General features: G+C 39.6%; 1 protein-coding gene across 1 annotated transcript; it reads left to right on the top strand.

Annotated features, from left to right (window-relative positions):
- The first annotated feature begins 6,764 nt into the window (after positions 1-6,764).
- SAMD7 (sterile alpha motif domain containing 7) lies at positions 6,765-16,167 on the top strand. The gene is made up of 8 exons (XM_010308465.2): positions 6,765-6,867; positions 7,600-7,726; positions 7,868-8,004; positions 9,265-9,343; positions 11,843-12,522; positions 13,856-13,977; positions 14,780-14,890; positions 15,829-16,167. Exons 1-8 carry the CDS (start codon positions 6,765-6,767, stop codon positions 16,099-16,101), a joined length of 1,632 nt encoding a protein of 543 aa, XP_010306767.1. The 3' UTR covers positions 16,102-16,167.

Below are 16,167 nucleotides of genomic sequence, written 5' to 3'. Positions count from 1 at the left end.
GCAGTGTGAGATATTTTGTAAAAATAATATCATAATGTGACGAGGGTTCCTTACATCTTGTTATTATCTGAATATGTGGGTGGAATTAACTGTAGACTGAGAAAGGCTTGGGCACTATTATATTGCCTTTGGAGCTAAAATTTCAAGTTCCTCGGTTACAGAATATGTGAATTTCCCTATCATCTCCCTGGTGCTCCAGAGATACAGAAAGAGTAAGAGAAAGAGGCAAACCTGAGTCAAGTAATTTTATCATGGTCTGATCCTGCAAACTGGAGCTGAAAATGTTCGGTCTGTTCAAGATGCTGAAGGATCAGGTGTGCAATTTCACGTTAATCTCACAAGGGGAAAAAGTTTATATTAAAAATTGTGACTTCTTATATGAGTTTGGAAAATAACAATGGTTTTAGTGTCTGATATCTGTGACTTACATCTATTTTAACATACCTGCAAATATTTTTTAAAATGAGTGTGTGCTGTCTTTTGCTTTGTAATAAAGAAAGCTAACCTGAAACGATTAATGATATAAACTCGCACCATCTTGTTCTACCTTAGTGGTATAAGACACATCAAATGCAGTTTTCTGTTTTATCAGAGGATTTTGGGAAGTCCGAGAGATACTTCTGCAATATTTAATATCCTAACCGAAGAAGGAAGGTACTGAGGATTCAGTACAAGTTTTCTAGATTCAAACTCTTAGTTAGGCAGTGAAGTTAAAGGGTTGTTAAATAAAAACAGTTTTACATAGCCGTCCTAAAACCCGTTCTTCTTTCCACTACCTGGTTTCTTTTGACACTGTGAGTGCTGTCATTTGCAGTAGTATTTCTTGTTAAAGTGAAACACAAATCCCACTAAAATTCAACTGCATTTCATTTGGAAATACTGGCCTTGCTCTTCAATCGTCAGAAAGCTTTCCATCCCAAGACTTCAATTTTTCATTTTTTTTATTTTTAAATATGGGAAAACTTCTTTTTTTATGCTTTAAAAGTAAAAATTATTAAAAAGTAAAAAATATAGAGTTTAGTTTCCTTTTAACTGATCCCACTTATGCCACATTTTGCAATCTTTATGCCTCTAAAAGAATCAAAGACAAGAAGATAATGTTTCAAATGTCATCCCTAATTATGAAATAAATCCACAAGGAAAACAAATTACATCATGCTTTTATCTCTGTGTATATAACCGATGTAATAGAGAGACCCATCCCTTATAAAGAGCTTCTCCATGTACCAGTTTGTCAGGATACACAGGGCGTGCGTACAATGTTACACACACATATGTGTGCATGCACACACTCGCTCTACTACAACCACTACTTTCTTTAGTTCTTGCTTAGTTATTTTACTTTGTTTATTAAAAGGCATAGTTAAAGCACTTCATGTGATCCCAGCTGGAGCCTTTGTGTGCTACAAATGAACATCATCACCATGGTTCTGCAGAAACCAGTCCTGTGGTTACAGCACTGAGCCGAGAGGGAAAAGCGCTAAGCGCAATTCCCACCTCAGCTGCTTACTGTCCTATATCTATATCCCTCCAATGCCACATCAAATGGCAGGACTGCTTCTTTTCCCTCCACCATCTGTCTGTCTCACCTAGGAGGCTTGGAGGGCTTGTTGTGTGTTTATGCTCAGCACAATGCATCTTCACCTTTGGTTTTAGTCAGTGCATTCAGCTGACTGTTGCCTCAGCAGCACACAGGAATAACAGTTTCCCCTTGCTTCCAGCCATTCCAATGGGAACAAGATGAACTTCTATTATGAACCCAACTTAGTTCCTGAAGGATTGAGTTTGCCAATACTAAGCCTTGATTTCTTCCTGAGAGCAGTGTGTTTAAAAAAAAAAAAAAAAAAAGACTTCCTGCTTGCAATCTTACCAATTAGCTAGCTCAAAAATGGCAAAACATCCATGTCTTCATTTCAGTGTAAAGGCATGCAATGCAAACTACTGCCTGACACACACAGTATAAATATAGTTATTTTCCTTTCTTTAGGGAACGTATCGTTCTCAATCCAGTTTTAGGATTACACTCTAATCTCAGTCTCTGAGCAGTCTGTGCCCACGTATCTAGGATTAGAATTTAGCCCTACAGCCTCTCCAATGGTACCTTACCCCAATTAAGAAGACATATTTCATGCTCCTGTATGACATAATGTTGGTATAATTGCTTTCTTGCTTTCCAAAAGTAATTTATTTTTGCTAACTGTGGGTTCTTGAATAGGTACAATCTCCAGCTTTATGACTCTTTGCATAGGTTTAGGGCAAGAACTCTTGACACTACAGTTAATAACAATAGAGTATCAATAATATTGGAATATTTCTCTAATTTTTAAAACAGCATCTGATTTCTCAAGTAATCAGGAGAGCATTTTCTAAAAAGGGAGCCAGTGGGAATGAAAATGAGACTATGCATGACACTCGCCATATATTTCACTTGTAAGCACAGATACAGGTTTATATTATATGTTTAACTGATTTCTCTGACACGGATTTACCTGAGCATTTTAAACCATACTCAGTTTCTTCCAAACACTCCATAGATCCGTTGCAAAGGTATACTGAACATTGCTTTCAGCAAATGCTAATTCCATGTGTTTGATGTACATAAAAGCAGTTATTAGTTAATGAAATCTGAATGTATTTAGCTAAAAAAAAAAAAAAGTCTTCCAACAGGTCTATATTATACATAAGACGATACTGTATTTTGCTAATGCAATCAATAATGTAGCTACACAGACTGCTATAGATATTTTGAAACTGCATATAGCATGATTAGATTTGCCAGTGCTTCTGGTTCATGAAGTTCGTGTCTTGCCACTTCTCATCTAATAAATTGAGACAGAATTAGTACTGGGTGAGTGGTTCTGCCTGCTGCCAAGAAGGGTTTGCTAAGGGTAAGACTCTAAAGGTAGAGATTAACTTGTCTTCATCCCTGTAATGTGCTGTACAGCCAGGATTTGTGCAATAGGATCAGAGAAGAGCCATATATGAATGTAACACTGGACAGCTGGTGTGTATGAATTTATATGAACCTTGATGCAAGATTCTGAGCTACTCTCAAATCCCAGCTAATATATGTATCAGAAGTATACTTTCCCTGGTCCCTTAGAGATCTTTTTTTGCTGACGCTGGTTTCTAATATGCTAGTTGTTATGAAAATAATATAAACTTTAAGTACCCTAAATTTGACCTGCAAGTCAGAATCCCAGCTAAGTAACCAAAAGCGGTGTTTTTCCAAATGGAATAACATAGATTGGTCAAGTTCAGTATCTCCTCCTGACACAGGGTTACATGAAAATCTTTATATTAGGTTATTAAGCTAACTATGTATCTGACCTGATCAATTCAATACTTCCCTGAACAGGAAATTCAGGGAAATAAACAAGTAATTTAATGCAGATAACATATAAGTACAAAATGTGTCCTTTAAGTAAAATTTACACCATACTGATATTCTAACATTCATCTGGGAAAAATAGATTAGAATTTTGGTGGAAATAACATGTGAATTTTTTTACCACAAATAACCGGTTATTTTTATATATCTGAGAAGAAATCCAAGCTAAGTTAGATAGGATTGACTGGCACACCAATGAAAAAAAAAAACCCCAACAGAATGACTTCATGGAGCAACTCCAGTGAAAACCTCATTAAGGAATCAAACCCTCCTTCTGGCTCATGATGATTCAAAAACTGGGTCAATGGAAGCAGTAAGCTACAGCTTTAGTGGAAGAAGATACTAACGAACTTTCAAGTCATATTACTCTGGTATTTTTTCAATACTGTATCTTTTCCATGTCAAACCAAGAGACAACCTAGTCTACCTTTGCAAGGACAAGTTGCGTGTATCATGCACATTTCCTGAAGCAATGCTCTGCAAATCTTGGTCATCTAATGGATAATAATCTATCAATAAACACAGATCAACTCCACTATGGATGCTGCTGTATATGGGACCCTACATCCACTGAAAATGCCAGCATTTAAAAAAAACCCTTGCTTTTAAAAAGAAAGATTTTAAGAATGGTCTTAAATAGTTTCTGCTTCAGCTCGGAGAGACTACCTGTGAACAGTCAGTATAACATACTTCACATCCGACTCAAAATCCAGACTCATTTTGCGAACTACACAGACTATACAAAGACCACCACTGTGATACTGGGGATACTGGTTTCTAACTACAGTTATTGCCGCTTGGTTGTTGATAGATGTCAGTCAGAACAGGCAGGGTAGATAAGATCCCACATGGAGGTGGTGGATTTGGGTCAGAATAGATGGTTCTTTTCCCACTAGGTTTTCCATGATTCTATGCATTAAAGTTGTATCAAATAATTTTAGTCACAGGTGTGATTTTAGGGGGGAATATAGAAGTTCTGGGTAGACCAAATAAAGAAAAGTGTTTTTTACTTTTATGTCTTTTTCCCACACAGGAACAGCTTCCCTAGAATAAAGTGCATTCACAACTGTGATTAAAACAGGGGATTGCAGCATTCTAGCAGTTCCTAAAGAGCAAAAGTTGTACAACTTCTCAGTCATCTGATAGACAAAACTTTGTTAGTGTTAATACCAGCTTCTAATTTTATTTTTTTTCTTACTCAAATAAAAAGGTTAAAATCTCCTGTTTTTTCCATTATGTCTATCTGGACCCCTGATGCTTGCTTTGCACCTTCATATTCTCTAGTCAGGTGCACCAGGCAAAGACCAAAGGCCAGACTGTAAGGAGGTTAGCATGAAGTTTAAAATTGCAGCTTTGTTTTCCAGAATATTTAATACGTGGTCACTCATCTGTGAAAGGAAACCACCTAAATGGCTCACTGGACCAATATGGTATGGCAAATACCATCATCCCAGTTACCATCTATTTTTTGAGCTGCTGTAAAGTTTAGTTCAGCACTAAATCGCTTTAGTACTGAGCTTTAAAATGCTTTAGCAGCTCAGAAGCACTTTGGCAGCTCAAATGCTCTTCATGAAGCACCCAGCATCCTAAACCGCTTTAAGTCTAAAGTATCCTAAAAAAAACAAAAGGCAAATGAAAACATGTCCAGCAGCACATGTTCAGATACATATGTCAAGAACAAAGGACATGGTGCTCTTCTTGGATTTGACAGGCTTGTCTGCTTCCAGAAGCCCTGAATCTTGGCCAACATAGAATCTAGCATTTACAACATTTACAGATGTAAAGAACTTTTTATTTTGAGGGAACACCAGTGGTGTGGTCCAAGTATAGCCTCTACTCTCAGTCTAAATAATGGCTGAAATTACTAACTTGTCTACGTCTACCTTTTGGAAAACATTTTGAGGCTGAGACCAAGTATCTTCACCATACCAAGGAAATGGTAAATTTCTGAAGCATGTGAATTAGATCCATAGCTTTCCCTTAAAGTTTCCATCAGATTTTGGATAATGAACAGTTTTTAAAGTTTGGTTCTGTTTTGGAGAAGGACTGGCTGTGAAAAAGGAAATTTTGGTTGTTCCTGCTTACTATTTCTAAGGAATTTCTGTATCCTAGGTAGCTGGTTTGAAGGTAAACAAACCACTTGGCAATTGGATCGATCTTGTACTCATGACAATACTAACACCTCAAGCTGTGTTTGATCTCACCGATACTTGTACAAAACCACTGCGTTTGCAGTGGTCATATATGCACAATTGATCCCACAGTTGGATTTTATCATGCCGACGCCGTGAATCACAGGCATTGTGATTTGCCTTGACTTTGAAAGGCTAGAAGCAGGGGCAACATAGTATAAAAATAAAAACATGTTTCGGCCTGGAAAGTAATCAAGTTTGGTATAAATGTGAAAATACATGAGAAAGACCTGAGCAAAAGGTAGTTAGGAGTTCTCAGAGAAGGCTGGCATTTTAATGTATAGCAGCATCACAACATGCTAGAGGCAAATTGGCAAGTAAGCCATAAAAAGTCAAACCATGCAAAGCTTTGGATGGTTTTGGCCATTTGCACTTTGCAGATCACATCTTTGTGGAGTGATTATTAACATGAACTCAGCAGCTGTCAGCTCTCAGCTGAAATAAAAGGTAGCTGCTCTCAGGGAATTTGTCAGTGATGGTTTCCCTGCCATGGCACTCAGATCCCAAACTAGACTGAGAGGAGCGGAGTCTGCTGCCCTTAGCGGCACAGCCAGTCCTCTGTTTCTTAGATCTTGTCTCTCAGTGGTTACTGTTTGCCAGCTTTCATTGAAAGGTTCAGAAAGACTTGATTCACTTGAGCTCTCTTTGGCTTTGGTAGATTCTCTGTGCTTCTCTCTTTGCATTTCTAAGGTGTTCCTCACTGTTATCTATAACAAATGCTGCCTGAACTCATGGAGCTGTAACTCCACCTCTAGGATGAGAACACAAGCATTACATTTACCCGCCTTCCTGAGCATGAGCACGTCACTGTTCTCAGGGCTGCTGTGATACACCAGGGGCTGCAGGCAAATGACTTTGGCTTAATTACATCCTTCTGAGCAGCTGATATTTCCCAACATCCTGATTTTCCTTGCATAGTAAGACCCAAGGACACTGAACAACTCAGTATAAACAAGGGCAACATTTGCATTGTCCTGAAAACTGAAAGTTTCTGCATGGTAACCAATACAGTCCACAAGCACTGAAGGGTACAGCTCTGACTGGCAGAAGGACTACCTGCTTATCTGAGAAATAACTTGTATAACCTGCTGTTTTTTCCATTGTTGAATGTCTTACTATTTTCTTTGGGCTTGCTGATTCAGTTATTTACAACAGAAAAGTTGTTGCTGTCTACTTACAGCATGACTCCACGAGATCACATGAGAAAAATGTCTATCCTGGGGGAACAAGGAGCACTAGAAGAAAAGCACTTATACCGATTAGCAAGTGGCATGGCAGCAGGAGGTAAGCAACAAGAAACCTAACTGTCCATTTGTTTGTAGGATTGCCAGTAGCTGTACAACACACAAGAAACAGCCAGCAACAGGTTTAATGTCTTTAAAAAGTATCTCAAATTTGTCTTAGCAGTAACTGGAGAAACACTTATCTTAAGGTAATTAGAAGTTAACATGGGGGATTCTTAGCATTCAGAATTTGATCAAGAGATGCTAAGCATCTGAGAGAAGAGTCAAGGTCACACAGGAACTCAGCAACAAATGCCATAGCTGGGCATTACAAGGTTCTGGCTCACCACTGCAGGCTCTTCTTTCTAGAGCTGCTGTCTCATGACAAGGCAGGTTCCAGCTAATAATATTTTTCTAAAAATAAAACTGTATTAGAAATTAAAACTCTCTCAAGCAGAGAACTTAACATTCATAGCTATTCTCTTGTGTTTCATAGTGATATATGAATTACTGTTAATTGTAAATTGTCCTTTTGTACACTTGACTGTGCCCATCCTGTTTATTTTTACAGCAGTTTGATTGTATAAATCTACATTATTTAAACAAAGTGGTTAAGGTGGCAGTGGCAACATCATCTTTTTTAGCTGCTGCTATAAAAAAAAAGTGTGATTTGCTAACTCATAATAAAATGCTGTCACTCGAGAAAAAATAAATTCTGGTAAAGCTATAGTGCAAACAGAACCACTTTCTAATTTACTACATTGACAACAGAACTGTATATGCTTTGTGTCAGAACTGCGGCAGCGGCAAGAGATGCTAATGAGAAATCAGTTGATGGCAGTAAACCCTCAGCTAATGGGTGCAGGCCAGCAGAGAATGCAGGCGATTCCCTCCCAGTTTGAGCCTCGACTGGTAGACAGGTATTTTGCACCCTTGCTCTAATATAATACTGCAGTTAAAGAATAACTGTGCATGTGCTGTACCTGAGTATATAAAGATCTTAGATTATTCTTAAGTAAACAATGTCCTTTATGTATGTGTATGTATTTTTTTCCTCTCAGAGATCTATTACCTTCAACTGAAATGATGGCATCAGCTGACCCAAGACAAATCCACATAGCATCCCACCTTGGACCCACAGTCCCACCGCACGCAAACATGCCAAACATATTGTCCAACCGTGTTTACCCAGGCCCAGGTAATGAAGCATTGTCTGCATCCTGAAAAGTGATAGCGTGTAAATGAGAAAGCAAACTGCGCTTACTAGCTAGATTTTCATAGGTTTATCGGTAGTGTCAATAACAGTTTATTTTCTTTGGAAAACCAGTCCCACTAAAAGGTGGCAGTCTGCCTACCAGGGATTCTAAACTGTGCCAGTTTAAGTCTAAACACATCCAATTTAGCTTTTTTTAAACACACTGTTTTCAAAATAATTTGCATGTTTGTGTTCTTTCCTTTTCCTTTTGTATTGTCCAAGCATTTTCACACCTAAACAGAAGGCTGTAGCTAAAACAAACAAGTCCAATCAACAACACTTTTTGCTATCTTTAACTCTTGCTCATGTATGAGCATTGGCTATTTTAAAATACTACTTTACTGATTGTATTCTTTAATCATGACATCGCATGCCATTTTACTCGTGTGGGGCAACTACAAGTCCTTTTAATAAACGTTCAAAATTACAGGGCACAGCTCTAAGGAGAAGGCTGGATATCACAGCATGGCAATGCAACTGTGGCACCCATATTACGCTACACATAAATTTACACATCACTTTATATAAAGAGGTCATATCTTAAGATTCCTTCTTTAAGATGAATGAATAAATTCTCAACGCCACATAGATCTACAAACAGGAATTTCTGGCTTCAGCTTTTTTTTCCTCTCCCAATGTGGATCTCAAATGAGAGATTCCCTCGAGGAAATGTCATTTAAAATTACATGGCATCTAGGCTGAAAACAATCTGAAAGGAGGAGGTTTGCTTTGCTTAACTGTTGGTTAGAATCATAGAATCATTTAGGTTGGAAAAAAGCTTTAAGATCATCAAGTCCAACAGTTAACATAATACTGCCAAGTCCAAAATAGAAAAAGAACAGGAGAGAAAGCATTTTTTTGTTATTATTATTTTATGAGCAGCTACATGAATGTTAAAGGTGTAAGTAACCAAATATAACCATCCTTGCTGTCTCTTTCCTTTATGGGTAACGACAAGCACACCTAACTACAGATCTGATCCTGCAAACATCTGATGTAGGACTTCATGTTTCTACTACATATTCCCACCCAAGCAATGAACACAAATTGGATTTATCTTGAAGTCATATCAGCTTCCTGGCAAAGCACATAGTTCAAGTCTTACAAAGCTTTTTAAAGCATCTCTGCATTGCTCTGGGGTTCGTGCATTTGCTTAAGGAAATAAGTGAATTTTAAAGAATTTTTTTTTCCCCTCCCTTTAAGGATATAGCTTTCTGCAACCAGAATCCATGGAAGCTGTGGCCAGAAGACAAGAACTGGTTCAAAAGCAAAATATTGCCAGGTAATCAACAGTAAGCTTTGCTCTGAGGTTCATGCCAGGATTAGGGTAGCACAGGCAGCTAGAAATTATTAAGTCACAAAATTTTTGAGGGCTTTTATTTATAGTGATTGAGATACTTTTCCAAGTCACCCAGAGAAGCAGAAGGCCCTTGATTATCTCTTAAGGTTTGAAGCTACTGAACTTTCTGCTTGCCCCTATACTGCTTTTAGCCTTAAAATGATATAAGAAAAAGAAACAAGGCACTCAGCTTGGTTAAAGAAACAAACAAGCTACAAACTTCAGTTCCAGCCCTTGAGCTCCGGATCCAAACACCCTGACATTACAAAAAGTCAGAAAGAAATTCAGACTTCACAGCTGAGTACTGTCACACACAACACTTTAAGCCTCTACAGCTGGGCCCTTGGGATGATTAGCTACCTCTCCACTCTACTAGGGTGGGGAGCTTTCTTAGTTTAACCAAGCAGTCTGAATGTCAGAGTGACTATAGAGAGTCCGGTTATTTGTACCAGTTTTAGTGCAATCAGTAGTTGGTTAAGTAACCACCAGTGCCCTCCCTTACAGCCATACCATTTCCATAGAGAAACTCTAACCTCAACCACCCCTGCACTGGGCTTCAGCACACTACTGAGTGGCAGCACCTCTCATGGAGTAAGACTAAGGGCAAGAACAGATAAATTCTGAGTAGGCATCTCAAAAAAATTATGACAGAAGTGTTTTGAGCTCTTCAGTCAGGAAAGCTTGATTACTGAACTCCTCCAAGCACAATATGTGCATCGACAATACATTTCATATAGCTTCACATGGCAAAAACCCTGAGAAAGACAAGTAAAATAGCTAGCAGCAAGCAGAGCCAGCACACATCCCTCAGCCACAGCAGAGCAAGTCCCTCCTGCTCAGGCTCTCCTCACAGCCCATCAAACCCAGGAAAACCACAACCTAAAAGAGCTCAGCCTAAATCCATGAGATAACCTTTTATCCCAGTCTTTTGCCATCCTGGTAATTTCCACTAGCTTCACACTGCTTTCTGCAGCACACGTCACCTTTACAGCTGCACTGGTTCTTTCCACCCTTTATAGAAATCAGGTGTTGGCAAACAATCTCCTGCACTTGCTGTAACTGTGCTGCTGAGCTTGTTCTCCAAGGGAGTCTGCCTCATACCAAAGCTTGGTGATCCCTTGTCTGCTGGTTCTCAGAGGAGCAGTCTGTCTTATCTGGAGGAGTAGTCAGGAATGTAACTCTCTTTGCTGTTTATCTCCACCTCAAGAGCTGTGTGTGATTGATGACAATTGGGCAAGATGTACAAGGACACGGTACATAGACAAAACATTTCTGTCGGATCTCTGAAAGCAGAAAATGAATGATTCAGAGGTTGTTGCAAAGATGAAAAGAGGGCAGAGAAATAGCCCTGAATGTTATGGAGTGATCAACTAATTCCTCCTCACAACAATCATCTGAATGGATACATTTTGCCCAAACTGTTTCCCTGACAATTTTACATTAATGAGAATTCTCCTAGGAGTCAGACTCTCTCCGACCTGTTATCCTCATTGCAGTGTTAAGAAAGCTACCTTGGTGCACGTTAAAGACTTGGCTGCCCTCACAAGCCCTTTTCCAAAGAAGAATGTGGAAGTCCCACTGAAAGTTCCTCAAAGCAAGGAAGGTAGACTGAACCATTTCTGGTTTGTATCTGGTAGATTGGCTCCCAACTCTCTGCTCCAGCTGAAGCGGTGGAGCTCTAGGAGCTATAGAGAAAGCTGATGCCAGCAAAGGTTGGTACAATGGAGACCCATACTACTCCTTGTATTCTCCATATCTCATTGGTAAGCCCTCCTACACGCTATGCCAGAGGCAGGAAGCTGGCACAGACCCTGGACCATTGGCTTTATCCACCAGGAAGGAGATGAGTTGAACACATACCACAAGGATCTCACCTTGTGAGATCTCAGAGCCATGCTCAGGTGCCAGGCACGATGGAGAGTTACTCAAGAGAGTTATTCAGATTAGCTTACTCTGAATGTATGCAGGTTCCACAGATAATATAATTCTAGTTCTTTATCACTTACAATATCCCTGTTGTTTTCCAGTTTTCAGTATAATTTTCTGATTGGTAATGTAAATCACTTCTTTTCTTTAGTCTTTGACTCTTATGACCCTGGAGACAATTTTCCAAATCCCAAGTGAGCATAATCACTGTAATAATGCCTGGATTGCCAATATACAAATAACACTTTTTGTCTGAAATATTATCCAGAGACATCACATGGAAGATACATTTTATTTTCCTTTTAGTTTATTATATGTATCTGGCAGCACATTAAATATATAGCCAGGTTTGCCATTCCATCTGCAGTTTGTGACCTCTCACACAAAGTAATATAGAGCAGAGAGAAGGAAAGCAGTACTCTTACCTATTCAACGGAGTTTTAATCTGCCACTGGAAAAAAGAGGTGATGAAGGAACTGAGCTGTCCTAACTGCTTGTGCTCTTTGTGTCTCTTAGAATGGAAATGGAGATGAGTGCTATTTTTCAGCAAAAAGAAATGGAGAAAGCTCATCGGAAAGGACTACTGGGCCTGGAACCACCTCTCCTTTATCATGGGATGCCAGCAAGTCCCATTGCTTTCCGTGGCAGGCACAGACTACCGGAAGGCCATCTTCCCAGTGACTTATATGTTCATCGTACCACCCTCGATGAAATTCATGGCAACACTATGCTGATGGCAACCAGCCCATACCCTCCAGTCAGCACTTTGCAAAGGGAGAGGGGACGTCGACCAGGGAGAAGAGCTGGAAACCACAAAACTCCAGACTGTGGTGTCAATGGCACAAAGAACCAAGCTGATGACAAACCCACGGACCCTGCTTCAGCTGCAGCAGATGATGAGAAAGAAGACAAGAAAGAAGCAGAGATGGAGACACCAAACAAACATGAACAAAGCAAAAACCAGACTGAGCCATCTACAGTTGCTAAAAACTGTAAAGAGTTTGAACAAGGCTTGAGAAAAAACTCTGCTACTCATGAAATTTCTACTGAAACCAACAGCTGCAGCAACACAAATGAGAAGGAATCCAATAGCTCCTGTGCTGCTTTTGAAGACAAGTACATGTACCCTTCTGCAATCCCATTCTCAGCGTTACCATATGGATTTCCAGTACCCAGCAACCCATTGCTACCTTCAGGTTTGTCAAGTCTCCAGATTACAGTTACAGTAGCATAATAACTATATAATAACTATATAATAGTTGATATTATTTTTTTTTTGATGTGCTCATGATTTTAAGCCATTTTTTTTGTATGATAGAGTCATTGGCAAGTAAATGTAGTTACTGCAAATAGCAATAACTTGGTAAATCCAAGTCAGCAAAGATAAAGAGTGTTTTTCCCTACCTGCAAACTGTGCTGCTTGCAGGCACAATGGAGGTTTCAGCATCTTTGGTAGCAGTGCTTTACTTTGCAGGACAATGCAATTGCACAGCAAAAAGTCACAAAGCAGCCTCCTAACTGTTTCAATGCTCTGTGCCACGCACTATACCACTGCAGGATGTCGTCCTGTGTTTACATCAGTCTGTGGGGACAACACACTTGTCACCCCTAAGCTGTCTAGTTAGCAACACTCTGAGGTTCTCCACCATTCTGTTCAATGTTACATTCTCTCCTCTCCTTCTGGTGGTCAAGGAGAAACACAGCAGTGTGCAATATACTGATTGTAATCCCTGTGTGTGTCAAACAGGACAAGGAATCCCCTTAGAAGCTGCTTTCATTTAGGAACAAACTTATCCCTGAGACTTGACCTCCCCAAGAACAGAGCATAAGACACAGGCCTCTCCAGGCACTGTGCAAGAATTATTGTTTCTAAAGCTTTGCAGCTCTTGTTAAATGCACCAGTGCCAGGGGTTGAGCCCTGCAAAACTTCCCACTACCAGAAATGAGAACAGGCTGGGGTGTTTGTCCAAGATCATCTATCAATCAAAGACATACTGTATCACTGAAAAATACATAATGCACATTAAGTATTCATTTCCTGTCTGCAAAAGGAATTTCAATTAAAATAAACAAAATTGCTGAATGAAATTGTGAGCTAGCCTCTTCTGCTCATAAATTTTCTATATGTCCTTCTAACTCACAGTAGGCACCATGGGGTAGCAAAGGCTTGGTTCTATTCTATCAAAATATTAGTCAAGTTAAAATAACAGCAAAGTATAAAGAATCAAAAGCTTTGGATAGCATACTCATTAGAGAAAATATCACAGTATGATTTCTATGTGTAGTGACTGGTACGTACAGCACCAGCAACCGACAAAAGAAGCCACCAAAAGAAAACCCTCCAGAATCAGCTACTACTGACTATCTGGTTATTTTGGTGTCTAGGACTCCTGCATCTGTCTGTGGCTACACACTGCTGATAATATATTAGGTTCTGGAGAAGTGTAAAAATTCTCATGTTAACAATCCTGTTCTATTGATTTGTCAGCAAAGTTCTACAAACATAACATTTGTGTTTCCTCCTCAAAGGAGCACATGGCCTGATCCTGAATGGAGAAGACATTTCTTCCATTGAAGACATTCGCAAATGGACTGTTGATGATGTATACAACTTCATCGTTAGCCTCCCAGGCTGTTCAGATTATGCCCAGGTGATTAAAAACATTCATTATATTTTCAGGTCTTTAGGGCCATCTAGATTTAAAGTTCATCAAACAAATGTAAATGTTAGAGGTTAACTGGTTGTCACAAAGTTACAAACATAATGGTAGTTTTCATTGTGCTTCAACATAACCTCTCATGCTCTGAGAGGTTACATGCACTTCTGCTGCAATCCGGAGTCATTGGTCATGACACATACCAACAGGATCAGCAACAAAACAAGAGTATGAGAAAAGTATCTTAGTTTTTTCATTCCACATGCCCTGCACAATTTTTATGCAGGTTAAAGCAATTTTGTATTCTTGACTATTGGTATAACCCATGTACCACCCCTGAGCTCTTATAGGCATCATTCCATTTAAAAAATGAAAAGCAGCCTCTTCCAATGCTCAACAACCCTTTCGGTGAAGAAATGTTTCCTAATATCCAATATCATTAGAAATGCAAGCAAAGAGTTTGAAATCCTGTACATTCCTGGTAAAGCCTTAGTAAGATGAACACTATTCTTTCACTGATACCAGCTCACTTCCTAAAAAACCTCAAGAACTAAGTAACGATGAAACATTACAAAGTTCCCACTTGCCAAGAACAAGTGGATAAGCTACATGCAAATGTGCTGATATCCCCACACCTAAACAAGAGACTTCACGCTGCAGGTAAGAGATAAACATGAAGATAAAACACTAAAATTATTATTTCCTCCTTTTATTGTATATGCCTCAGGATTAAGCACAAAAAATAATCAGTGAAGTCTGTTTTAGCACACCATGATGTGTTTTATTGTTTCATAAGATATTTAAAGACCATGCTATTGATGGAGAAACCCTCCCACTGCTAACAGAGGAACATCTCCTGGATACAATGGGATTAAAACTTGGACCAGCATTAAAAATCCGCTCTCAGGTATGCTCATTAAATTTATGCCAAAATTGCAAGTCACAGAGGTGTGAAAGAGTCAGAAGCTAACAGGATGATTTTTTTCCAAACTAAAATATGTTTTTCTCACTGATAAGGTAACTACCATAATATTAGGAGAAAAGAAATTACTCCAGCATAGTTTGCTTTTGCTTCTCTGCGTGTTACAACAGCATGCAGGGAGACACCAACGGGAGGTTGGGACTGACAGAACGAGAGACACTTAAAGTGGAGTCAGGATCAACAACACTGGGGACTAGGCTGAAGTTGGAAATGGTAAAGATGTGTTTGACTAACTCATTCAGTTTCACCCCTCTTTTCCCTTCCAAGCTGGTAAGAACTGCTCTGATACATACCTCCTTTTGCTCCAACCTGGCTTTTAAAACATAACATACCAAGTAGAGGTTTCTACAGCCTTTCTGGGAATATAATATTACATGTTTCACAGACAGGCTGTCCTTCTATGTTTAAAGTTTTCTGCTCTTAATTTCATCTAGTAGTACCAACTCTCTGTGTGTTCCTATTGTTGCCTGGTTCTTTTCTTTAACCCCTTGCTGTCTGTCACTCTTTTCTCATTAAAATCACCTTCCCCACTCCTGGCTGGCATTTTGCCTCCCCTGTGTTACATGGGTGCTACAGCACATAGTGAGCAAGAGGAGCCTGCTGTCAGGCCCAGCACACTGGGCAGTTTCCCAAGCTGAGTACTGCCAAGCTCCCTCCACAAGAACCTTGGACTAGAAAAATATGAGAGAGGGAAAATGGATGAGATTTTTTTTTTCACTTTTGCTAACCACTAATAACCCTTTGAGATGGTTGCGATCTCCTGGACATCCCCGGCATTGCTACACAACACTCAGCCTTGATGTTTAATAGCTTTAACACTATCTCAAGAAGCAATTGCTGCAAATGTGCTTTTGCCTTTAAAGGTGTCTCGACGTCTGGGCAATGTGTTCTACATGATGAATCTTCCTTTGTCTGTGCCCCTGCCACCTGCTCCAGGCAAACCCTCAGATCAGCCCTCCGACATGGCCTCCCCTCTGCACTGCAACAGCAGTGGTGATACGCTGGATAGTCCCTGCTCTCAGGACCCAGAAACTTCAAAAGCAGTGGAACAGATCGTTTCAGAAAGCAGGGATAATCCATGTGACACAGCTGGATCTCAGGCTGACTTCCAGATGATCGCTTTCCAGAAAAACTAAGTCCAGGACATAACATGTTTTTAATAATACAGAAACCTCTAGCTGCAAAGTGTTTGAGAAGATAGC

Source organism: Balearica regulorum, chromosome 9 (genome assembly GCF_011004875.1).
Source record: "Balearica regulorum gibbericeps isolate bBalReg1 chromosome 9, bBalReg1.pri, whole genome shotgun sequence".
In the NCBI taxonomy this organism is placed as follows: domain Eukaryota; kingdom Metazoa; phylum Chordata; class Aves; order Gruiformes; family Gruidae; genus Balearica; species Balearica regulorum.
This window is presented reverse-complemented; position numbering and strand designations above follow the sequence as displayed.

Excerpts from the sequence above, each read along its gene's own strand:
- SAMD7 (XM_010308465.2), top strand. The coding sequence starts at position 6,765 with ATGACTCCACGAGATCACATGAGAAAAATGTCTATCCTGGGGGAACAA. Across the intron at positions 6,868-7,599 it reads AAGTGGCATGGCAGCAGGAG|AACTGCGGCAGCGGCAAGAG; the intron begins GTAAGCAACAAG and ends GCTTTGTGTCAG. Across the intron at positions 9,344-11,842 it reads CAAAAGCAAAATATTGCCAG|AATGGAAATGGAGATGAGTG; the intron begins GTAATCAACAGT and ends TGTGTCTCTTAG.